The sequence below is a fragment of the Pagrus major genome, chromosome 5 (assembly GCF_040436345.1).
Source record: "Pagrus major chromosome 5, Pma_NU_1.0".
Taxonomy (NCBI): Eukaryota; Metazoa; Chordata; class Actinopteri; order Spariformes; family Sparidae; genus Pagrus; species Pagrus major.
The window spans coordinates 22,023,803-22,049,005 of record NC_133219.1 but is presented as its reverse complement, the minus strand read 5'-3'; the positions used below and the strand labels follow the sequence as shown (position 1 = coordinate 22,049,005).

General features: G+C 40.2%; 1 protein-coding gene across 1 annotated transcript in view; it reads left to right on the top strand.

The window, feature by feature from the left end:
• LOC140996123 (transmembrane protein 132C) overlaps positions 1–25,203 on the top strand; it is a 202,207-nt gene that overhangs the window by 31,222 nt on the left and 145,782 nt on the right. The window contains exons 2-3 of the mRNA XM_073466390.1: positions 4,068–4,486; positions 5,429–6,006. Of these exons, the coding sequence (XP_073322491.1) occupies positions 4,068–4,486; positions 5,429–6,006 (997 nt within the window). The remainder of the gene's footprint in view (positions 1–4,067; positions 4,487–5,428; positions 6,007–25,203) is intronic.

Here is a 25,203-nt window from a genome sequence, read left to right as displayed (position 1 = left end):
TCGTGTTTGTGTGCCTGCCTCTAATTAAATATAATAATCTGAGCCAATATTTAACCAACACAATAACAAGCAGCGCTGATACCATCACTGCATCTTTGTATCTCTCCTTCTCACTCGAAACCCATCTTGCTGTGCTTCTCGCTTTCTTTCTTCCTTTCTCTTTCCTCCTGTCCTACACGCTCCACTGTGTTTTGATTATTGGCTGTGTGTGTGTGTGTATGTGTGTGTGTGTGTGTGTGTGTGTTTGTGTGTACTTGGAAATAGAGCAGGGTGGGCACTTTTTGGGGGAAGAGGGATCACAGATGGGCCTTGTCAAATCTCTGTACATCTGGCTTTATTCCTGTCCAATTTTCCACACACACATGAAAACACACCCACGCACACACTCACACTTTTATATAAGTACTTTGTCTCAGCCATCATTACAAATACCTAAATATGCACTTGCACAGAAAAACACCCACACTTAACATGCATGCACATACAGGTACACACTAGATCACTCATAAAGTCACACACACAGGCACAATTATACACACACACACACACACACACACACACACACAGACGCACTGTGCAGCAGGACACAGCGGGTATGGACTCCTGTTGTGGATGATGGTTGCCAAAGTAATGATGCCAAGGAATCTGGACCATGCCAGGTTTAATGGTAGCCAATTGCATACCAGTGTTGGGATGCCAGATTTCAAAGGGCCGGCCCTGACTTGTAGTATAGCGCCACCTATTGAGCTGAGATTTGCCTCTCATGTCTGAAAATTATACAACATGTTGCCACAGAAGATAAAGCTGCATTTGCATTCTCATTATATAAGTTCACGATGGTGTTGTCCAGTGTAACAAGAGTGCTGTCCTGAGACCAAGGGTCAACAGCAACAGCAAGCTGATGAAAGGCAAAACAAAATATTCTCATGATCTGACTGAAAAACATGACAGTAGATTAATAAAGAAAAGAAACATAAACTTACATACAGGGAATATTTGGTTCTGATATTTCATACAGTGGTAATGATTCCATCCAAGGGTCAACCTTTGCCTGCATGAGAGAGCACTGCATCTGTGTGTGTGTTTCCTATGTGTGCGTCAGCTGCTCGAGGTCCCCGTATGGGATTTGGACATATGCTTCATGAGACTCCTGTGGACACACAGACACAGACAACACATGTCGGCCTTTGCACCTCAAGGACACAGTTCGAAAAGAATGAAAGATAATTAACTAAAGCCAATGGGCTGATGTGTTTTGACCATGTGACCGCATGTGTCAGTCAACAGCGGATGGTTTGAAACTAAATTTGAAAATTGCTACATTTCAACCAGCCATTTTTGCTTTGTCAACCTCTCGAGTTGGATGGAAGGCTGCAAAACGTGAAGTGCTCACTGATGCTACATGAAGTTTGTCATTAAATCATGATTTTTATATATACTTTTTGGATGTTTCAATGTATTAAAGTATGGATTAAGCCAAAGTAGCTGTATATTTTAGACTACATGCGTTTTTTCACATGCCAGACGTCCTCCCAAGACCCCAAAATGTCCCCATTATTTGAGGGCCAAGCTTCTTCTTCTTCTCCTTCTCCTTCTCCTTCTCCTTCTCCTCCTCCTCCTTCTTCTTCTTCTTCTTCTTCTTCTTCTTCTTCTTCTTCTTCTTCTTCTTCTTCTTCTTCTTCTTCTTCTTCTTCTTCTCCTTCTTGTCTGCAGCTGTCTCAACTTTCCCTCTAAAGCTGGAACTGCTCTGTGAACTGTAGACTGCACAATGTTAGTGTAAGGGGATATATCCATCAATTCAAAAAGTTTGCCTGGATTCTTCAGGGACAAAGATCGGACTAGAGACAAGTTGGTGTCATTTGCAGTGACGTGTATGCAGTCATCTTGAGTAGCATAAAAAGTATCTCCAATCTGTCAAAATGTATTTGCACTTTTTTTTTTACCATCTTCTCCTCTTGTTTTTCCCTTTTCGTCTCACTCCTTTAAGTTTGTCCTCCTCCTCCGTCTCAATCCGTCTTTTCTCTTGAGTTTCTCTTTCCACATCTCTCTCTCTCTGCCTGTCTATTTCTCTCTCTAAACATATCCTTACGTGCCCACGCACCATAACCAAACCAGCCTTCTTATTCATTTTGCACCGGGGTATCAGTTTATTTTTCTACTATTATTTTTTGGTGAAGTCGCCTCGGTATGTCTTGCCCCAGACAGCGCTACACTGTCCCACCCTCATTATATTTTCACACTCCGCTACCCTAGGACACAGGGATACGCACACACACACATACACAGACACACGCACACATTTCCGAACCAGCCCATTTTTTGTTGTGTGTGCTTTGTTTATGCCTGTGCCAGTTCCTTGGTGTGTTAGAATAGAAATCTGTCCGTCTTTTTTAAACTTTTTCTCTGGCATCTTTACAGCAGTGGCACTTGTGCTCCATAAATGCTTTTCTACATTATTCCTACTGTTGGTGGGCTCCATTATCATACTAAGTTACACACACTTCACTACACATGTCAAATCCCCATAAATGTGTGGTATAAAATAAATGGTAGCAACCCTGTGAACCGCTATTGGTACCTCACAGATTGTAGAGACTCATTAGCTGTATAGCTAACTATCCATAGCTTTAGCCAATCATATCAAACTTGACTTTTTCTTCTGCTTAGCAGTGGAAACTACTATTTCAAATCTGTACATTATAGTAGTGTTTAAGAATGCACAGATGACCTTAACCCTAACTCTAACCATAGGTAATGTTCAGCTCTTTAAAGGACTTATTTGTAAGAAAAATTAACTTTTGACTCTCACTCCCAACTCGTCAAAAAGATATGCTTTTGGATGGTGGCTGAACCATCCTACAACCCCAAAGCGTTTTGAAAAGCCTTGGCTCCAAATCTCAAGTGTTTTTCTGTAACACTAAATAATATTGAGCAACTTTCAAAGTAAAAAACAAACACGTTAACATATCTAAATGTATTGCTACTAACCCACTAAATTCTAAAAATCCTAAATCCTCACTGGTGCACAGAAGTAGGTGACATCACTTTTTTCATTTAAACCCTGCCCACATCAAATTACTGGGACAAACACACACAAAAAAGAAATACAGAAATCTCACATTTGAAACAACCAATACTGCTCTAACTTTGGCAGAAAATACTGTTTGTATTGGATATTGTCTTCAGCTTTTGGCAGCTTTTACTCTCACTGAAGAAGAATGAATTTCTTCCTGAACTTTTCTAAACCACAATATAATTAATTGTGTACTCATATTAACAGAAGCTCGCATTTAGCCAAAACTCATATATTTACAATAAGTGCTCTGTTTGGGGGTTCAGTCCCTTGCACAACATAATGCCGACAAGGCAAACATCAAACAAATAACAAATGCTGAGCGATGGAGGACAATCAAAACTCCCTCCCATCATAGCACAGTCATTCCAGCTAGCTCCTTGTCTTCTTTGGAATGAAATACTGCACCAAAACCTCGATAATCCCTGTCTCCAAAATCCATGGAGATCCCATCTTTGTAAAATGTCTGGTAAATACACTAGGAAATGAATAAAGGCTTAATGTAAATATATGGAAATAAACTGCCAAAGAGCAATATGTCATCTTTGATATATGCTGGTCTAATGCTTTTCGAATGGGGATAAGAAAAAAAAGAAAAAGCGATGCATTAATGCAGAGCCCCCATGTCATGCTGAGTCTATCACTCTTGTATACACAACTGAGAGCTTATGTATTTACGCAAACACCATGTACTCTGGTGTATGTTGTGTCAGCGAGTTGTAATGCAGCTGTGAGTTTATGTGTAAGAGCTGATAGATGTGTGTGTACAATGAAAAAGCATTTCACGGGTCAATGAGTCTTGGATTCACACACTGTTTATTATCTTGACATTCAGTATCTCAGTATGATCAGCCACAAATGACACTATAAGCGTCACATCTTCAAGCCAGGCATTGCATCTGTTATATAGCATATGAAAGGGATGTTTTTACGATTATATTGAAGTACATTTTTTCTTCCTTATCCCACTCTTCCCTTTCTTTTCTCTCCTCAGTGTCTGACAGCCAGGCAGGGGCAGCAGGACTTGGACCAGGAGGAGGGCCGGATTCCCTCCAGCCCCGTTTCTCCTCCTCCCTCCCCACCTACCTCCCTGTCCAATGCCAGCTAAGCGGTGCTGACTCTGCGTTCTTCCTACGGGAAGCCAATCAGGAGGTAATGCGAAACGGCAGCCTATCATCTCGGACTGAACCCTTCTTCCTCCACCAGCTGGAGCCAGGCGTTGCCGCCCCACACTCCCTGCCGAACGTCAATTGCAGCTACGGAAACCTGAGCGTTGAGCAGCCGATCCCAGTTGAGCTGCTCCAGGGTCCACCACCGCATCTGTTGATGACCACCAACCAGGTGACTCTGAACTGGAAGGTCAAAGGTCAAGTGGTGGTGCCCAGAGTGGGGTCAACACGGCCCTGGATACAGGTATTAGTGGTTTGATGTTTTCACTTCTTACTCATTAATCTGAAATTGCGGTTTTAGGCTTCACATATACTTAATAAGCCAATCTCATACCAAAAAAATGATCAAATCCAAAGGTAATAAGAGGATTTTATTTATCAGTGTATCATATGTTTGTCTACTTGCATGTATTATTCATTATATTATCATTATTGACTATTTGAAGTTTGTTTTTTACTTTTATAAGAAGTAAGTAATATGATCAATTATTGATGTAAATATATTGATTAGTACAGCTTTAAAGAATAACCTCACTAAATAGGAGTCCATATGCAGAAATCGGTATGTACAAAAAGAATGTTTCCATGACCTAGAAAATGACTTTCATTTCCTTTTCAACCCATTTTTGTAATTCTTTGGGCACTTTTTAAAAACTTTTTTTAGTGAGGCGAGATAAGGCAAATGAGAAAAAAACATAATATGTTATGATATTATATGTGCAGAGGAGTAAAAGAAACAGGAAACGACAAGAAGGAAGGAAGTTAAATAGGGAGAGAAATGGAACAAATAAAGAAAAAGTTGAGTTTTCTTGGCGGAGGTGGCTAGTGATAACCCAGGTCAACCCCTTTTTTAAAATATATTATTTTTTTAAGAAAATGAGTAATCAATTCTGCTGGCTCCTACACTATAATTTACAGTTTTTATTGTTTTATTTTTATTTTTAGACAAGTATTTTGTTTAAAGCAACACTGTGTAGGAATTGTGATTTCGTGCAATTTGGCGCCTCCCGCCAGTTTCTGAGTGCAACACCACTGTCATTAATACAAATCCCAGGTCTGTAACAATTTGTCTTTGTGATTTTGAGGCTGTTATTTTAAGGTAATTTAGTGACATAATGTTGCTTCAAAAAGCTGTCCATCCACCATTTAGCCATTGTGACATTAACTGTATTTCTTTTGTCTTCAGGTACTGTTTTACCTGGTAGGTCGGCGTTGGGATGAGCTCGACCCGCCTCCTACTGCCCTCCTCCCATGTGTTAGAGCCCTGGCCATCCGGGACACCAGTGAAGCAGCACCCTCGGCAGGCTGTCGCCTCATGGGGCCATCTGGCATCTGTGTTGTCCGTCTGGAGATTCCCCCAGCTTGGTTTACACCACCGCAAGTGAGAAAAAGACCTTTTGAAGCGACTCTGCCATCAGTGGATGTGTATTACTCAATCATACCAGTGGAAGGCTCTGGACAAGAGTGTCCCTCCATTGTTAACGAGCCGTGGAGAAGTCAGAGTGCAAATGTCGGGCCTCTTGGAGGCCTTGGATTGGGCCTGGGTGGACAGTGGAGCCCCCTCCTGGATGGGGGTCTTCAGGACATGCTGAAAGCTGGTTCTGTGGTAATGAGCATTGGCCCAGTTTCTGCCAAAGGAGAAAGATTGAGACTGGATGACAATGTGGAGGTTCTGGTGCCACCCAGCCCGGTTCGACTTGGCAAGACGGTGGCGTTTGGCATCTACATGAAGACAGACTCGAACACGGAGCAGTTTACATTGAGGTAGGAACACAAATACTTTCAAAGAACTTCTTTTTTTCTCTCTGATTCCTTTTTCATACAGTCCCACTTATTTCTTCCCCCCTCATCCATTCTCTCTCATCTCCCAACACCGCCGCCTCCTGAGGTTGATGGCTGTCACCTTTGTGTACTCAGCCTCTTTCAGGAGCCAGCATTGCAAATAACAACCTCATGAATATTCATGACCGATCTAAGGAGAGAAGAAAACACAGAAAATAAGAAGCGGGAGAAGGAGAAAGGTGACTCAGAAGGACTGAAGGTTGGAGAGACGGGGAAATGAAAGAAGAGGCATAAATTAGAGTAGATCCTAGTTTCTCAAACTGAAGTTGGTACCCAAAATGACTCTCAGGTGTGCTTTAAGAGGTCACCTACATGCTTTCTCGCATAAGCAGCAATATGTTCTCATACACTTGCATCCCAGGAAACAAATTTCTTTTTGGTTCACTGGGTAGAAAATAAGTTACAACCCCTGATCTAGACTAAGCATGCATATCTGCATCCAATCTCGGCCTCATCATTTCACCGACTTTGGGGATTTCAGGCTGACACATGACAGATGTGCAAATTTATCATTGTAGCCAAAGAACATCCCAGAACACAACAACGTGCATGGATATAGCATAAACTCCTATGAGGCTATTGAAAACATTTTAGAGAGCAACTTTGAGCAACTTTGGATACTTTTTTTTTTTTTTAAATTCAGTCACTCACATTAAAAAAAAAAAGCTGGAACACACTGAACACAGTGATTGGCCGAATCAGTCAACTCCCCTTTCCCCTCCTCTTTCCCTCTATGGATAACTTGACAGCTAGAACACGAGGATGGTAACATTCACTTCATAGTAACTTCTGTTTTTATATAGTTTTATTTTGTATTTATTGCTTGGTAAGTGTAGCAGTAGTGTGTTAACATAGTCAAAGAATATTTGACTTTTCTGCTGTTACAGTCATGAGAAATCAGTGTTTTATATTATAGATCGTTTTTGTTCATAATTTTTCATAGCATGCCTGACCACTAATATTTTATATATATTTGTAAATTTCATCAAAGGATGTTTTTACTATCATAGTGCACTCATTAAAAATGAAGATGAATGCTGAGTAATAGGCTATAAACATTTTGATGTAGCTGGTCTCGGTTTAGGCAGATTTTTTCATGGGATGGATATTTGTTTTTATACTATATTCAGTTTCACATGACATTGAAGGCCAAACAGCCACATAGGTGTATTCATTAATTCTTGCTGTCTAGACCTGGACAGAGCAGGGATTTCATGTACTAATGTGTAATGTGTCCCATCCCAACAGTTACAACAAAGCTAAAAGGGAATTCAATCAAGCACTGTGTGTTCATGCCCAAAATAGTCCTGACGGTTTGGTCAGACTTTCGACAGGTGAAAGTCCGTCCACGGCATGAGACACGGAGTAGGATTGGCAGTGTTGTAAGCATAAACTGTGGGAGCTAAGATGTCCAGCAGGCTAACAACAGCAGTCCACAAAGTTGTAAATGGGTTTTTTTTGGTCAAAAACCTTGCCATCATTAACAAATATCTGTACTCGTGCGTTCACTGCTGCTTCAATGAACTTACTGTATGTGTTGTGCTGGAAGCCGGTCATTAGTTTATGTTAGCGGACTCCATTTCTAAACTAACATCAGCTACCGTTGCTCTCTGTTAGCGGGGCAGAGAGAGGCAATGCATGTAAAGTCACATCCTTTGGGCTGTCGTGGAAAATCCCACCTCAGTCCTTCACAACGAAATCCGCAGTCCAGCAGCATTAAACAACTTAACCAATTTACCTGCGGGCTTGTATAGGCAACCGAGAGAGATGGGGAAGGTCTCATTTTCACATCATGTTAAAGACCTGAGGCAATATTCAATATTCCAGCACATTTGTTGAAACATATTGGAAAAAAAAAGCAAGAGGATTGCACCAGTGTGTTTCTTTGTGCACGATCAATCCCGAGGTCATCTGAGGACACTGGAGGAAAAGAACAAGTGGCTAGACTGCACTGCACCTTGTCCCACTACCTGCTGACAAAACCCACACACAGGTCACACAGACAGTGGGAAATAAATACTCCACCAACATCCTGCGCACACTATTTCTCTCTGCCCTGTATACACACACACGCTTCTTCACCGTACATGCACACATGGATGGTTTACACCCTTGTTTGCTGTGTTTTACAGCACATACAGGTATGTGGGTGTATTAAGTGATGAGGTGGCCTCTCTGGTTCCCCCTACGGACACTTTGTCTCTGTCTACTGGCTACTCACCACCCCTGCTGTGTGTGTGTGTGCACATGTGTGTGTGGCACTACTACAGAAAGATAGTGAAGGGAAAAAAAAATCACCTTCTATTTTGTAGCATCATATGTTCTTCTTCTGTTCTCTTGGCTTTACTCTGACATTATCTAAGTCTTATGTGCTGTGTGTCCAATTTAAAAATCTCTATGCATGTATTCCCTGTATCTTTGGCTTTGCATTTGACTTGAGATGTGTGTATATGTGTGTGTGTGCCCATCCTACTCGCGGCTCTTGCCCTCTGCCCTAGCATACAGTCCCATGGATAATCTCCCATGTCAGAAGCACAGTCAGACATGTAATAAGGCTTAAGTGGATCTCATTCCCGTGTGTGAGCCTGCGCATGTGTGTGTGCGCGCGCCACATAATAAGCCTTAAGTGTGCTCCATCACACTGAGGTGATGTGATTATGATAAACTGCTGAGGAGATGGAGGGACACGGAGAGAGGACGCACGAGAGAGACAGACAGGAAAGGGATGGAGAGGAAAGGAGGCAGAGGGAATGAAAAAAACAAAACATAAAGGAAAGCTGCAACGGGAGAGGTGGTTAAAAGCATCTACTCACTCGCCAGCTCTTCCAAGGATGGAGAACGTGATGCACATTTACCAGATTGGAGCGGGCATACTTGCTGTATCACCTGTCGCTAGGCGTGTAGTGTCACGTAACCACACATGTTTCTGTCACTTAGCGATGAGACTACTTTGGTTGTATTGATTAAGTTAAAACACCACTTCCTCTCTCTCTAGTTCAATTTCATTTTGTGAGTGAGTGACATCATAGACTAATCACCAGTTTTAGGTTGAAACCACGATCATTTGATCATTGAACTCTTCCCCAATTCGATTTAAGCCAAAGCCCACCGCAGGTATACTGACTCTCTGATGATGGATGATGATGTTGTTCCAAAAGTTTAGTAACAGGCACGAAAAGTTGATCAAAACAAGGAGAAAATGCCAAATGTAAATGTCAAAAGTTTCCTCTGACTACCCGATGCACAGTAATTGCAGTCTGCAGCTCCAAGATGTTATTATAGATCTAGTGCCAGTGTCACAGACGGCGAATGAAAAAAAAAAAAATGATACCGATAGACAATTACACATGTTTATGGTTGACTGAACACAACAGACATGGGAGACATGTGCTAGATGAGTCTGTAATTGGTTTTTGACACCGGTGCTCAAGCTTGGATTTTAATAAGTACTTAAATGGACTCCCACGCTCTTTGTGCTGAAACCATGACTCACTTTGAAAGGAAAAGATGAGATAATGAGAGGGAGAGACCTTTTGGTTATTAAAGAAAAACTCTAAAAAGAGCAAAGGTGTTTTGTGTTTATCATGTTATTAACAAAGATTTTAACTAGATTTTTTTATTAGAAAAAGGTTATTTGTTAAAAAAGGAGGTTATTCGTTCAGCTTGTTATATCATCCTTTTAGGGTAGTGGTTTTCAAACGGTTCTGTCATGCCCTAAACTTCACGATTTTCATGATTCATTAACAATGAAAGTGTAAGTAACTAATTAAAAAGGATCCAAGTTGAACTTTGGTGAAATAAAGATCAGCACAATCATCCCGTTCTCAGAACCAGATTTTTAAGTAAAGATGTTTTTGTCAAGCCCCTGTCTCATACAGATGCACCAAGTACCCTTTAGTATCTGTATGAGACGTACAAGGCTTTCAACTAATTCCAATATAAGCCCATTGCGACTATGGAGGCTCTAAACTGTCTCCTGCTGTTCAGTATCATACATATTTTTTCTGAAGTAAGGTCCTGCGGTGTTTCATCGGAAGGGGAGGGACTCCACCTCTCGATAACCACCAGTTTAAAGGATACATCGTATTAGTGCATGTCTGTTTTATTTCCGTTGCAGAAGATCCTGCTGTGTTTCCAGTTTGCAACATGCCACAGTGGAGAATGCTCATTATCATGGAGCATTTTCTAATTAAAGGCATACAGGACACACTCCTCACTGCAACCTCATTACTGCTCCTCTCATCCAGGATACATTTTACTGAGTGGCACATCCTTAAAGGTGACAGAAACCAGAGGATTATGGGAAAGTATCAAATCAGATGTTGCCTGTATGAGGCCAGGCAGACCTGTGCTGTGGTGTTTTTACAGTAAGCTAGAGACGCTGTCCTGCACATCCATTGTCTCCAATGGAATTGTTTCCATTTCCTTTTATACTTTAGTTCTTTCTGTTGAGGTAAAGCAGCTGTTGCCGCTTGGACAAACCAACTAATTTCAACAAAACTGGCAGTGAAATGTTTGCTTTCATTCTTTTGAAATGATGCAAAACTCTAACATCCCTAATGTTAGGACTGCTACATAAATTAATCTGTTGAAGAGCCCCTCTTTCAAACTTTGTTTCGTGGCTCAAAGACTTGTTTTTTATGTATCACCTTAGAAAAGTTTGATTCGCTTCTTACAATTGTAAACATTTGTAAGCTTTTCTGAAATTGAAATGTCCCTAATATGGCATTTTTCTACAAAGACTCATCCATAATGTCTCAGAAATTAATTGGCGTCTCTCAGCACGTCTAATCGGCACACCGTCACTTGTGACTTCAAAAGGTAAAGACGAGGGCAAAAGCCTGATGATGGATTCTTGTTCTGTGCGGCTTCATTTCAGGGAGCATTCAGCCCAACATATTAAATAAAGTGTTTAATTCCATGGAAACCCTTGCCACAGAAGTTTGATGCTTTGAATCTATGTTTAGTTGAGCGTTTCAGAATTTTTCAGCAGTGGGAATGTTGACAGACCGAGGGTCAAAGTGATTAGTATCTCCCTCATTAAAAAGCTGTCATCTTGAACTGTGTGCTGTCTTTGTTTGGTTAGTTAATTAGTGAGATGATTACTGATGGCGGGGGAGAAATGCTATGTGTGTGTGTGTGTGTGAGAGAGAGAGAGAGAGATATAGATAGAGACAGATTGAGAGAGCGATTATCAAAAGGCAAATAGGTTTTTCCCTCTGCTTGTGTTCGCTCTCATTTTTCTCTACTTTCTCTCACTCTGTCTGTTTTTATGTGACTCGTATTATAATAGTCATTTGTTTTTTGGTGTGTGAATTTGTATGCGGCCTGTATTTATGGTCCCATTCTATCTCTCTGTGTGTACTCGCCTGTGTGTGTGAGTAGGGATTAGTGGATTTTTCCTAGGATCAGAGGGGAGATGTACTACTAAGGACCAGCTAGTCCTCTCTGGTGGTTACACACACACACACACATGCACACACATACAAACACACCCAAACATTACGTCCAGGATGCCTTTATTGCACAAAGCTCCACCATCGATTTCACCTCGAATGCACTTTCACCGGCAAGGAGGCAGAATCAATTGTGTTCGGGGGGCTGTGCATGTATTTGTGTATATGGCCTTCGAGGGGAATTCCAGTATTTTTAAACCTGGGTCAAATCTTTGCATATTTTTGATGTTTAAGTGACTAATAGGTCAGAAAAGTTTTGGAATAGTTCCTGTCGATCAATTCAGCTGGCAGCCGCAATGTAATTGCAATTGCTACAACACAACCCTTAAGGGCAGCTTCAACTGTCAAGCAGATCTCAGGACGACATACCCCTGTATTGTTATTCGAAGTGTCCGACAACATTATGAAAAGAATCCATTCCAATATAGACCTTTAGTTAAAGGAGACATATTATGCTCATTGTCATGTTCATAATTTTATTTTGGGTTACAACTAGAATAGGTTTACATGCTTTAGTGCTCCAACAGTCAACACATCAGTTTTGTCATACTGTCCAGTGCAGCAGCACCGTATTCCCCTCTCTGTCTGAGACGCTCTGCTTTAGCTCCTGTCTCCTCGACGTGCCCCTCCTGAATACCTAGTCTGATCTGATTGGTCAGCAAATACACGCTGTGAGACAGCACTGCTCATTGTGTCTCCAGTTGGCTCTGTCGTGTTTTCAGCTTCCGGTTAGCTTCACTTCTACCATGAATATAGGCATCATTCATGCAAATGTGTGACATGGTGACGCAGTGATGTCAAGAAGTCACAGAATTAACTATGTCGACTACTGTCGACTACTGACGAGGCATTCAGGCACTTCAGGAGCAGTGTTTTTTTGGGCTTTTTAACTTGCAAGACCTTTCACATGCAGACGAACCTTATGATATACTGAAGGAAAGGAAAAGAAAACAATGAAAACACATAATAGGTTTAAACAGTAAATTCCTTTTTTGTGTAACCAGAAACAGGTCTCATCAAATCCACCAGACTCCATTTAAAGAACCTGTAATTTCATCAGAAAACACTCTTCATTCAAACTTGACAGAAAATAAAACTCACCAAAACCATCTTGGTTCTTGGTCTTTTCTCTGTTCCAACAGTCACCTGCTCTAGTTTGGTCAAGATTAACCCTTAATTCACCACGATGGATGTGAAAATATTGGGAGAGGAGAGAGAGAGCAGACATCAGAGAAGCAGTAGAGTGTAATATTATTTATTTATGTATTTGACAGGGACAGTGCACAGCTTCTTAGCTGTACCAGTTAGATATGAGCTAATTTACATCTGTAGTAGCTGAGCAGGAGATAGACTCTTAACTCTTACAGAACAATACCTATTCACTATACAACACCATCAGCAAGTGCAACAACAACAACTACAGCAACAAGACATAAAAACACTTCAACAATAACAACAAGACTTTGTTTAGAGCCAGAATATTTCCACATCTATCATAACATAGGGTTGGTAGTGCGCAAAGTTATGTCCTTGCCTGTGTGTGCATCTGCTTTGGTACACATATTTCTTTGCACATCGTGTGTGAATGTGTGCCAAATATGCGTTATGTATATTCATGTTCAGCCATTTGTCTTCTGATTGTGTGATTCTCATTCTCTTTTTTGTGTGTCTTTGGTTCAGTCTGTTCTCCCCCTCTTTATGTGTGTTTGTGTGTCACTGTCCTTGTTTCTCTGCCGCTCTTTGTGTTAAAACCCCGCAACTGACAAATGCATTTTATGGAATTCTGAAAAGATAAAATGAGAATGAGATGCATTTCTTTCAGCCTAGATGAAGCCAATAAAGAGGCTTCTGGGGTGTTATGAAAACCTCTACCGACATATTTTAATCCCTAAGTGCATGATAATGTTGGATGGGTTGTTTTTGTTCTCTAGTTTTGCTTCTCATTGTCTTACAGTTTTTGCTTCTTTCAACAGTATAACTCTTTTATATAAATGTTAAACTTAGTCAAGAGTGCATCAAGAATATTGATCAATTTGCCAACAAAGACATGAAACATACTGTAAATCTCCAAGATCAACCATCTGTCAGGGATGTTTTATTTCACCCTTCTACCGTTTGCTGGGTGAGAATCTTGTAGCAACTCTAATGCTAACTGATGAGTGAAATCGAATTAGACATGACACGACACAGATCTGACTATTTGGGATTGTCAAAATGACAAGAAATAGGATATTGAGCAGTTCTGACTTTTGAGCGCCTACGTTTGCCCGTTACAAAAGAAGTCTGTCTGGCATAAGAAAGAAAGTGAGATTGTTCACTTGATTTCAATAAAACAAACCTTGCAATGCCACAAACTGAGTCCATTATGTTTTAAAAATGTATGAAACTAATGAATCTTGTCTAGTCTGCCACATTTCAGAGGAACGATGTGTGGAAACATTGATGATTTGTGTCTGTTCTCACAACTTAATGGAATATAAACAACAGTGAAAGACCCAGTAGAAAACATCTATTGTCTGCCTGTATCCATGTGTCTCATTGTCTTTAGTTTATGTTTCTTTTTTTTCATATTTTTGGTGAAGATCATATAATGAAATGATTAAGTAAATGATTAATAAACTGAGAATGAACGACTGAAAGAAAGTAAGATGGATTGAATGGATAGGAGTAATAGAATAATCATCAACGTGCAATTAGAGTGAGCAGATCAAATATTGCAGACAAATCGACCACAAATAAGAAAAACAAAACTTCTAAATCATAAATGCTCTGTTTATTAGCTCGTGTGGGATACAAACGGATAATCCTCCTTCATATCCTTGCTGCTGTGGGTGCCCCTGCAGACCTAAAAGCTGTATGAAGAGATATTTATTATATTAGCATCAAAGAAAAAGACTCTGAAAGCGGACTGCTGTACTGCTGATCCCATCCTACTTTGTAGCTTTATGCAGATTTCAGCCACTTCAGCTCAATGCATTAGTTTTACAGGTGTCCTAGGCAAACAAGCTCCCCCTCCAAACTTCACAAGTGGCTAAGAATGTTGAATACTTATCAAGTTTTATTTAACTATTGTTTGCTTTAAGTTTGTTTTGAGTTTGTTTTGAGACCCTCCAGTAGTCAAAAAATGCTCATTGCAGTTTTAATGCACTGTCAAAAAGTTGCTCGATCAAGGGTATTGTGCCGTAAAGTAAGGAACACAATGATTCTGTGGTCAAATACAATCCTTGCTTTCTTCATTTCAGTAGTCATCATCCGGAGTTGAGAACAAATAGTTTTGGGGAATCTGAAAAGAAATTGGACGTCCTCAGTCGTTCCTTTGCGTTTGTGTTGGAGGTGATGTCACAGCAGTTTCACCTGCTGCCGCTATGGTGATCAGCTGACAAGTCCTGCCTGCATTGAGGGCTACCAGTTGCAGTGGAAAGTGAAATCAAGAAAAGTAGGATTAGAGGCCTCAGCAGCTGATGCTTGGTTGGGGACTTGGGGTTCTTCTTTCTCATTTTTTTTTTTATTCATTTGGCCCCTGTGGACAAAACATAGTACTGTACCACCAGACTACAGAGCAGCTTTATTCCTGCTTCGTTCCTCCTCATCCTCAAATTGAGACTGTTTCACAGTTTCACCACATGAAATGTCAGATTTATTTTCATTCATTATGTCATTATGTAAAATAATGGCTAATATAACAGCAGTTCTCCCCAGGTAAGCCGTAGCGATCTCTGTTAATCACGGGGTGAATTTCCATTAACTGATTTTAAAAACTCAAGGTTGAAACTGAAGCAAGTTTAAGAGGTCATTGCTGTAAAGTATACAAAAAAATAATAAAATCTGAGAGGATTTATTATGAGGAATATGGTAACACACACATACACACTGACGCACACAAACATAGCTTCACACACAGAAACACATCTATGCTCCTGATAAAACTAACAGGCATACAGACTCGCACACACATATTAAGGCAATAACGCACATGTTTGAAAAGCGTGTAGATTTATAGATCCATTAATCTGTGAGTGTTACAGCATGTGTCCAATATTAGCTGACACATACATATTTCGTGGTGGATGTGTAAAATTGCTTTTTGCTTTATTATTAGATGGCCGGACACCTAAATCCAGGAGCCCGTCTGTAAAATTCCTGCTGAGTCTGGGAGGTCAGAGTAGAGCCTGCAGTCAGTGGCTCAGTGAATAGTACCTCCTGCAGAAAGTGCTGACGAAACATTTGTGACCACAACTGTCAGTGGCAGCCTTTACGTGATGATAGTACTGTAGGCTGAGCTAAATCTGACAAAGATGATTACATGTGAAACAAAAGACAGCGGCTAGCTTGTGGTAACTGTCATGGTATCCTTGGAGAGTAGGCTGAGACTGCATTGGACAAGTCAGTACTGAAATTCCAGGGCGGGACAATAAAAACAAAACATTTGTTTTCAAAAATCTGAAATGTCTAAGCCAACCCTGGCAGTCTTCTGGAGAGGTGAAATGTCTCCACATGCTGCATTCATGGCATCCAGTAAAGACATCTGGTCATTAGGATCTTGATCATAAAACTTCCGCCTCCATGCAGAGAAAAACTCCTCTGTGGGTTTAGGAAGGTGGGTATGGAGGCATCCTAGGGTGTGCATCAAACCAGTCTGTGGTGGAATGCCACATTATCCAACACAACAAGGAAGGTATATATGGGGAGTTTCTTTCCCCTCGAGTTCTCTTTTCTGCCGCCACAAGTCCATTATGCAGGTCCAGAAAAGGAACGAGCCTCTCTGTATTGTGGGCCAGTGAGTGATTTGTGTTACAGCAAACTATCAGTGGACATGCTGCACACATTGTGATGTCCTGGAACATCTATACTTGCTCTCTGTCCAATCACATTTCTTCCCTTGCAGCGTGTTTTTGCCAGGTTGAGTCCAGCATCAACCACTGAAATGTAGCTGTATATGTGCAGCTTACCTGGCTTCCATCTCCAGTAAATCCACAGTTTTACAGTACTTTACCTTAGGCATAGCTGTGTATGTACCCTGTTTTTTTTTTATTGAGAAGACATCTTACCTGGACATACTGATACCGCAATTCTTCTTTTCTCTTAAAGAGTACAATGAACATTTGCTTTATCCCCTTCTTGTGTTTCTCTTGGCAATTGTCATTGCACTGACCATTTTCACTTTCCAAAAAGTGGTATTGTCTTCCAGCACTCTGTCATATCCATGTTAACAATCGCAACTTCCTGTGCCTCTGTGATGGGGCTGTATAGTCTCTGTGGCAGCCTGTTCTCACTCTCAGTGCCGTTTTATACCACTTCCTGGTCAGTGGCTCTTCACTGCAAACTTTGACGCTGTAGATAATTTCTGGAGTTGCCCCTCCAGAAGTTGTGCAAAAAGCGTAAAAAGTCCATATCAGGAAGAGGTTGAGGTGGCTGAACAGGACTTCCATCCAGGAGACTGGGTTTTGCATCCCGTTTGTAATCAAAACTCCCAATCGTCTTGTTTTTTTGATTTAACCTACCTATTCCAACAATCTTTTCCTAAACCTAACCAAGTAGTTTTGGTGCTAAGACTAAAAAGTCTATACGCAACTTATTAAACAACATGAACAATCAGGTTGTGTACCAACCATGTTTAAATGCAGAGAAATCAGTAGGATAATTTTATTCAAAATACATTTAGATTTAATGCAAACATACCGCATGTAGGGTAGTGATTTATTCAGTCAAGTTCATTTTTACTTCCTATGCATTCAGATGAATCTATGTACATCCACTGAAATATTCACAGACAAAAATAGTGTACGAAGACGCAGTTAACAAGAAAAGACAGTTTAAAACAACAAATGTGCACAAAATAAACCACAAGAAAGAAACAATTGTGCATGTTGACTGTAACAATACAAGCCCCTGACAGCTTTTACTACACCCCCAGGCCAGACAGACTAAATCCAGCCCTAATGTGGTACATGACTAAGCTACAAGAAAAAAGGACATGACAGTACGCCCAATTTGATTTTATGTATTACACATGACAGCTTTTGTATGATTAATTTCCTATTGTGGACTAAGGAAACCTTGTTTTCTCTTATGGTATGGTTACTTGTTGATGCTGTGTCATATGTGTTGAGGTGGTATAACTGGAGCTCTGAAGTGTAGATGGTTGGACCTGTTCAATGTCAGGTAATTGTTCACATTGCTTTTAAAATAGAGAAAAATGGAGAGGAGCTCCCAAATATTTTATTTAGCAGGAGATTAGGTATCACTGTCAGTCATCTAACTTTTGAATATGAGTCATCTGCCTACTCTGCCCTAATTGGGAATTATCACCTTTTCACTTGACCATCAATCACTAACAAAATACAGTAGATGGGTTAACCCTATGACAGGAACACACACACACCACACACACACCTACGCTCTTTCTCTATTTAACCATCACAGTCACTCTGTCTCTGTTTATTCCCCTAATCCAGTCTGTGCTATCCTTCGTTCTGCAGTATTCTTCTTCTACTTTCATTAGTCTTCAATTTCCATGTCAAAACTCCCTCCCTCCCTCTCTCTCTCTCTCCTTCCATCTCAAATCCTTCATGAATATGCATAAGGGTGTTATTTGCATTGCTGGCTCCTGAAAGAGGCTGAGTACACAAAGGTGACAGCCATCAACCTCGGGATAGTGCCGGTGTTTGTGTTTCGGGGCTCTGCATGTGCGAGAAAAATAGACAGAGGTAGACACGGAAGAGGAGTGGAAAATCAGGGAAGAGCGAGTGGAGCAGAGTCAGAGAGAAGGAAGGGGGATTGTTTGATTTTTTTTTTTTTTTTTGACTGCGGCGCTTACAAAGTGATTGACATTATCGCAGAAATTATAATTAATATGTCTCTGAGTGTGAGTGTGTTTGAACTGAATTTGAAACATTTTGGCTTTTTGAACAGAGTTATTGAAATGACACTGATCCAGAGCACAGCTGTGTACTTTATATGCACACATGTGCCTTTAGCTTCCTCTTCACACAGATATCACCAACTCCCAACACTCTTATGGCTCTTTTCTTCTTTTTTTCCTCGCCTCTTTTGGTTTTGAGTTTGGCTTTGCAAACACTTGTTTGGGGATGCTTGATATGCAAATGCCTGACCGGTTATTGTGTTGTGTTTATTGTTTGTTCCACTCCTTGTTGCAGGATAGAGGAGCCCCATTTAGAAACGGGGCTCCTCTGTACGCCTCCTGCATCCCTCTGCATTGGGGATGCACCAGTTGCTCTGAGTAGCAAGTTTTAAACCAAAGTGTTATATGTGTGCATTTCTCTGTGCATTTGAGCATTTACCTCTAAGTTACCCCGGGAGTTATAAAAAGGAGTTTGGGGATAAATTTGTTTTTATTTTAACAAGCTGGGGGGAAACAGCTGATGATTTTACAAACACAGAGAAATCCCCTCCTGCAGCTTTTCACCCTGGGATGCGAATAACATTTTTATTTTCTTGGCCTGGGACCCAAGCTCATGAAAACATATTGTCTGTTTTTATTATTCCGGGACACACTTGAAATAAGCTACAGATGTTCCTATTGTAGAAGTCCCAATTTTTACTGCATGTTGGCTGAACTGCAACTGCACTTTGGCTCTGTTTCCAAAACTGGATATTTTTTGAAAATTACTAGACAGTGTGGTGTGTAGCTGGTCTGTTTTATTGGTTTGGTTTTATTTCCATACAATACAATTCATTTTGTTCTTAATAGATGTTGAAGTGTAAATCCGAATGGATTGAAATAGCTTTTTTTGTCTGCTACAGCACTGATAGTATATCTGCCCTGTAAACCACATGTCCTGTGTTCTCTTTGGAGAAAGTACCAGAAACCAAAAAGGGAAAACAAATAAAATAAATATATACATACACACACACACACACACACACACACACATGTGTATATATATATATATATATATATATATATATATATATACATACATATATATATATATATATATATATATATATATATATATATATATATATATATATATAATTTTAGTTTTTTGTGTTTTTGTTTTCCCTTTTTATACTAATAGCATATAAGCAAATAAGCTGGTCAGCTGTAGCACATTAAACAGCATTATGGACTTTCATCCAGTGCAAGTTTGTCAAGATGCTGATGTCCTTAATCTTCAATACCACTATTAACAACAAGATGTCTTCCCAAGACTTGTAAGCCACAGGCAAGTTTGTTTATTTTGTTTACTTTATCTGTACCACTCCCTTGCTGGAGCTCAGCCTGCCAGCTGCTGCTGTACAGATAAGCCATCAGGTTTTTTTCTTCCTTTTGATAATAATAATAATAATAATAATAATGATAATAATAATAAATTGCATTACTTTAGACCGCAAAAAGGGTTAACTAAATGTGATTTAAGTTGGACTTTAATGAAAGATAGAGAATAAATGTAGGGATAAATGTAGAAAATCCCTAAAATTATCAACAGTTTTGATATCATGTCAAAGACCTCGATGTACTGTGTAGCAGAGATATCTATACAAGTTAGCATGCTTGCCAGCTAGCCTCCGGCCTGGCCTGTCCTGTCTTGAAATAACCCTCTGAGCTCGCAGTCTGGACAACTAGCTGCACTGCTAACTAAGCTAACTAGCTAACAACAACTGCACTTAGCCACAGTTAGCAGTTACTCTGGTGATAAGCTGCCCCTTATTTTTATGAAGTATGAATTCAAGAGATGGCCATTTTTATTTTTACATACTGCTCTTTCATCTCAGTTCTTAATTTTTTTAATTGTCTCATTTCCTCCTTTTCCTTCCAATAACTTAGAAAATTACATTATTGGGCTTGATATGCTGTTTACTGGGCTTACTAAGCTTTACTTGGCTTACTGTAGCCGAAGCATATACTGTGCAAAAAACCTGACTCTCTCAGTGCCTGTGCCTGGCAGGCCCATTCGGTAATCCATCCATGACGAGGCTTTCCTCTTTTACCTTTAACTCTCTCTATGAAGAAACGCCTTTTACCAGAGCTGTTGTTCCATTTTGATCACACAATTGGATTCTTTAGGCTGAATCTCGTCAACATGGCCCTTCATTGTTGCAGAATGGTACCATTCTTTAGAGATGTTCTGCTATAAGTAGCTTGTATATCTGCTCAACACATTGTACATATTTTTATTCCTTCCCCACTTGCTTACAGTGATGCACCCTATGCTTTAGTTTATCCTAACTTCAAATACACAAAATTGCATCCTCTTTCAGTACATTTTTCTATTCGCAGTGCACTGCGGGGAGCCCCATACAAAAGCCTCAAGGCTAGAAACAATACAGTTTCATGTCTATATGTGTGGGTGTATCTTTGCTTGCTTGAATGGGTTAAAAGTGCTGTATAGTTTAAGTGTTTGAAACACTGGCCCAATTTCCCAGTTGTCTGTGAATCATATGTTAGATAAGAAACGAGGACATACTGCGATCGTGATCAAATTTATACATATTTATCTATACAATGAAAGTCGAGCTGAAATGTAAAATGACTTTTTATCCAACCATGGTCATGGTCAAAAGACAAATTTATAACTTAATTGTGGGTGAAACTGAATCATATGTTATGGAGTCAATGTTTTCTGGTTTTCCCTCTAGTGTCTTTGTCTGAGCCGTCGGTGATTTACAGAGTTTCATGGTGAACAGATGGCTTTACTTGTTGTTAAAGTAACCTCTAACAGTGGCTATCTGTATTGGACTCCAAGTAAACACGGTCAGTGTTGGAACAAACTGCAGCCAGTTTGACAACAAGGAAGCCACTACAGAGGCGGTTTAAGGAGTTTAGCTGCCGCTCAAAGTCAGGCAGTGTCGTAACTCACATGCAGTGCTAACGTGAATGGCTACTGACAGGAAACACGTAAATATACAGAAGCAAATAACACCCTGCCTTTCATGTGAACTGGTAATGTGGATACACTCTTTTCCTGAAGATGATTAATCATGTTGTACAACTGTGCTCTCCTTTTATTGTGGTTAATGGAGTAGTGATTATATTCGTCATACCAATCAACTTCAAATTAGGTTATTTTCTTTCAGATCTTTAAAACCAGAGAAGGCCCTTTATCAGTATTCCTACACATGTTATATCTATGAAAGGCTTCTTCTCACATCCCCAAAACTTGGAAATAAAAAAAAAGCAAGTTTGACTATTTTCTTCCTAGAGGAAAACTATTTTGCGCTTGATCAAACGTGACTGTATCCCTCTCCCCTTTCAGTCGCAATTCAGCTATTGAATGGTTGTCGCATTTACCCACTGAGCCGGTGAACACCATCAAAACTGTACAGAAGTTGTTTTTTTTTTCACACATAGGTCTGCTCATCTCACCATGACAGTGTTGTTGCAGAAAGTTCCAAATGTGTCTTGGTTGTATTGGCATATGTTCCTCGAATCTATACGGCTCTAATATCAGGCAGAAGAGAAGAGGAGACTTCAAGAAATAAAGCAATGGATGAGTGCTTGAGGTTCAACTAATCTGTACTCAAGATTTCCCATCAAACCTGTCCAATGATGTGTATGACTTTGGCTCTGTGTAATCTCCGAAGATGCCCACCTGAAAATAAGGCTGTTATTCTTCATTCCAGACACATTACATCTTGGTAGATTAGATACAGTTTGGTGGTCCTACAAACACATTTCATAAATCCCTCCCACTGTGATCGCACAGCAGCAGCCATCATTGGCTTTTCTGGTTTCTTTTCTTTCTGACTTCTCCATGCTACATGACCTCTTTAAGGTCACAGGGATGTTCTGTCACAGGGCGCCGTTGCTCTGAACCTTGTAATCTCAAAGTTGCTTGTAATGTTGTGATCCTGGAAATTCAAGCTCACTCTACTGTTGCACTCATTCTCGAGTCACTCTGGATAAGAGCATCACCTCGATGCGTAAAACTTTAATGGATAAGTTATTTATTAATGAAGGAATCGAAGAACCCCTGAAGTCCTTTTAGATTTCAGAGTGTGTAAGTGGTTGTTGATGCCTCAGACAGGAAAACACCAGCTCTGTGTCTTATTGAATATCTCGCTGCAAAGTATCCAACACAGATCCAGTTTGTCTTTGATGTTAGACATGTCCGCAGGAATGTGATGCCTTTCTTCCATTTCGGGTCCAGTTTGAAGCAGCTTGCCATCACTCTCATAACTGTGATCATGTGAGGTCAGACATCTTTTGTGGCCTATTTTATTTCCAAAGCTAAATCAGCTTCTGCTAATTGGAAAACAAACTACAAGAAGCTTTTATATCTCTCCTGCTGTTAACCTGATCAACAGCAAAGCCCTTTCACTCCACCAGTCTGCTTCATTTCATTAGCGCTCTCTGTCAGTGTGTTTAATGTTGATTATCTTAATGTCTGCTCCTGCGTGTATCGCTATTTATTATTATCAAGCTTATAGTGAGGCAGTTTGACCATGAGGGGAAGTTAATTGTTGAACTTGAACCGAAATCTCATTTAGAACAGATGCTTTCTATTGCCGGGGTATGTTATGAATACATGGCTGGCTCTATGATTGACCACCGTGCTTCATGTTTGCTCGTTTATCAGTGCTAATTTGCCCGGCTAATCTCCCCATTAAGCTCAGTGAGAACATTAGCCTAGCAAATTAGCACTGATGAATGGGCTATTATTCATAGCAGAATCTCCACTTCTACTCGCCTGTTTCATTTTTTTTCTCTTCTGTTTCCTCTTATCCCTTCCTCTGTATTTTCATTTTCCCTATCAGTCTTTGCCTTCTTGTTCTATGGTACCCACTGTCTATTTGTTGTCTATTGGTTTCAACTGTAAGACAAGGAATATTTAATAGTATTACACTGTATAGCTTTGAGAAAATTGTTCCAACAGTGGTAAGGATGCAGGATCAATTCACAAAGATGGATCTATACCATTGCCACCAGTTTTGGCCATAAGGAGGTCTTATATATAAGACTGTAACTAGATGGTGAACACCTTTGTCAGTCGAGCAGCTTGTTGGAAAAACAAAGGCACCACCGATGCCTCTGGTCTCTAGTCTATTTTTTACCGTCTTTTCTTCTCCTTCGTAAACCCCCTTCTATTCTAATCTTAGCAGGACTTAACAAAAAATGTTCTAGCTTACACACACTCAAACACACACACCATCTCTCTCACACACACTGTGAGTCTTTCAAAATAGCGTGTGGTATGTGGTTTGATCCCCTTCTCTTTCTTTGCTTCTGAAGGTAGTCTCAATTCTGATTTATATTCCAATCCCTATAGAGGAAAGCCACACACACTTGCTGTATCTCAGTGGGTGTGTATGCATCTATCTCTCAAAAGCATGCAAATGGCACTCAGCCACGTATATATACAGAGCGTGCACAGGCAAAACGAAGGTGCACATGCCATGTGTAAATGGTGGCATACCTACAAGAACATGCGCAGTGATCCCAGGCCTGCAAAGGCTTTCGCTGATAGTTTCTTAATCCCTCAGGGAAATAGAGAGACAAAAAAGACAAAATTGTGTGGTGAAAAAAAGCAGGAACAACGGGGGAAAGGAGTGGGTACAGATGAAAGTGAACGGCTGGGAAAAAGTACGAGAGGAACAGAAATGGGAAGTTAGAAAGTGAAAGTAGTATCCATCTCCTTCATCCTTCAAGGTCTTCCCCTTTCCCTTTGTCGTATTATCATCGTCTCCCCCTCATTTCTCAGCTATTGTCTCTCTTTCACGCTCTCTCTCTCTCTCTTGCCCCCTCAGTTTCTCCTAATTAGTATTTATTACATGTATTGTACAGTCAGCTAATTAATGAAAGTAGTCATCTTGTGATTAGTTGCCGAAGATCCTCGTGCAAGGACTCATCTTTATCTGCCCGTGGAACACGATCCACAACGATACCTTACACACACGCACGCACACACATACACACACACACAGCATAGTGTACCTACACAACTGCGACAGACACTTTTCCTCACTGGTAGTCAAATTCCACTGTGAGGTCTGTGAACGCATCCTTGACACCCTTCCTTTTTAGACCTGATTGGACAAACTTGCTTGACTGGTAATTGTTTTGGTAACCTGTGGTGTGTTTCCTATGTAACACCTTTCATACAAAACTAATGAAGTTGTTTGGAATATTAAGGAGGAAGTAATTACACATTTAAAGGGTCAGGTCACCCAAATGCACCCAAAATTATCAATAAACATGCATACAATATGATCTAAGTATTGCTGCTAAATTGACCATGATTTGAATTTTTTTTTGTCCACTTCTGTGTCTAAGGGGCTCAGAAAAAAAGTCCTAAATTCTAGAGCTGGCAAATGCCATCTGCTGATGACGATCACATTATATTGTTTTGTCAAGGTCCAGATTCTTTCATTTTTATTTATGTAGCAAGTCATTCCACGTTCGTTCACCTGTTTTTCGTCCAGTGGTGGTGAGTTGGGTTGCACTATGTCAAAAGTGACGCATCCTTTCTTTTAAGGGCTTTGTAATTTATAACATTTAAGGAACTCAGTGTAGATGGCAGAACACAAAGAATGGATAAAAGATAAGATGCATGAGAACTGTATTTGACAAACGGTGCCATCTAACAATATTATGCAGAGCCACGAAAATCCAAATTAAAAAGGAAAACAGTAGGTAATGAAAAAGTCTGCTTGAGGCCAATGAATTTCCTGCTTGGCTGATGCAAAATCACTCTGCTTG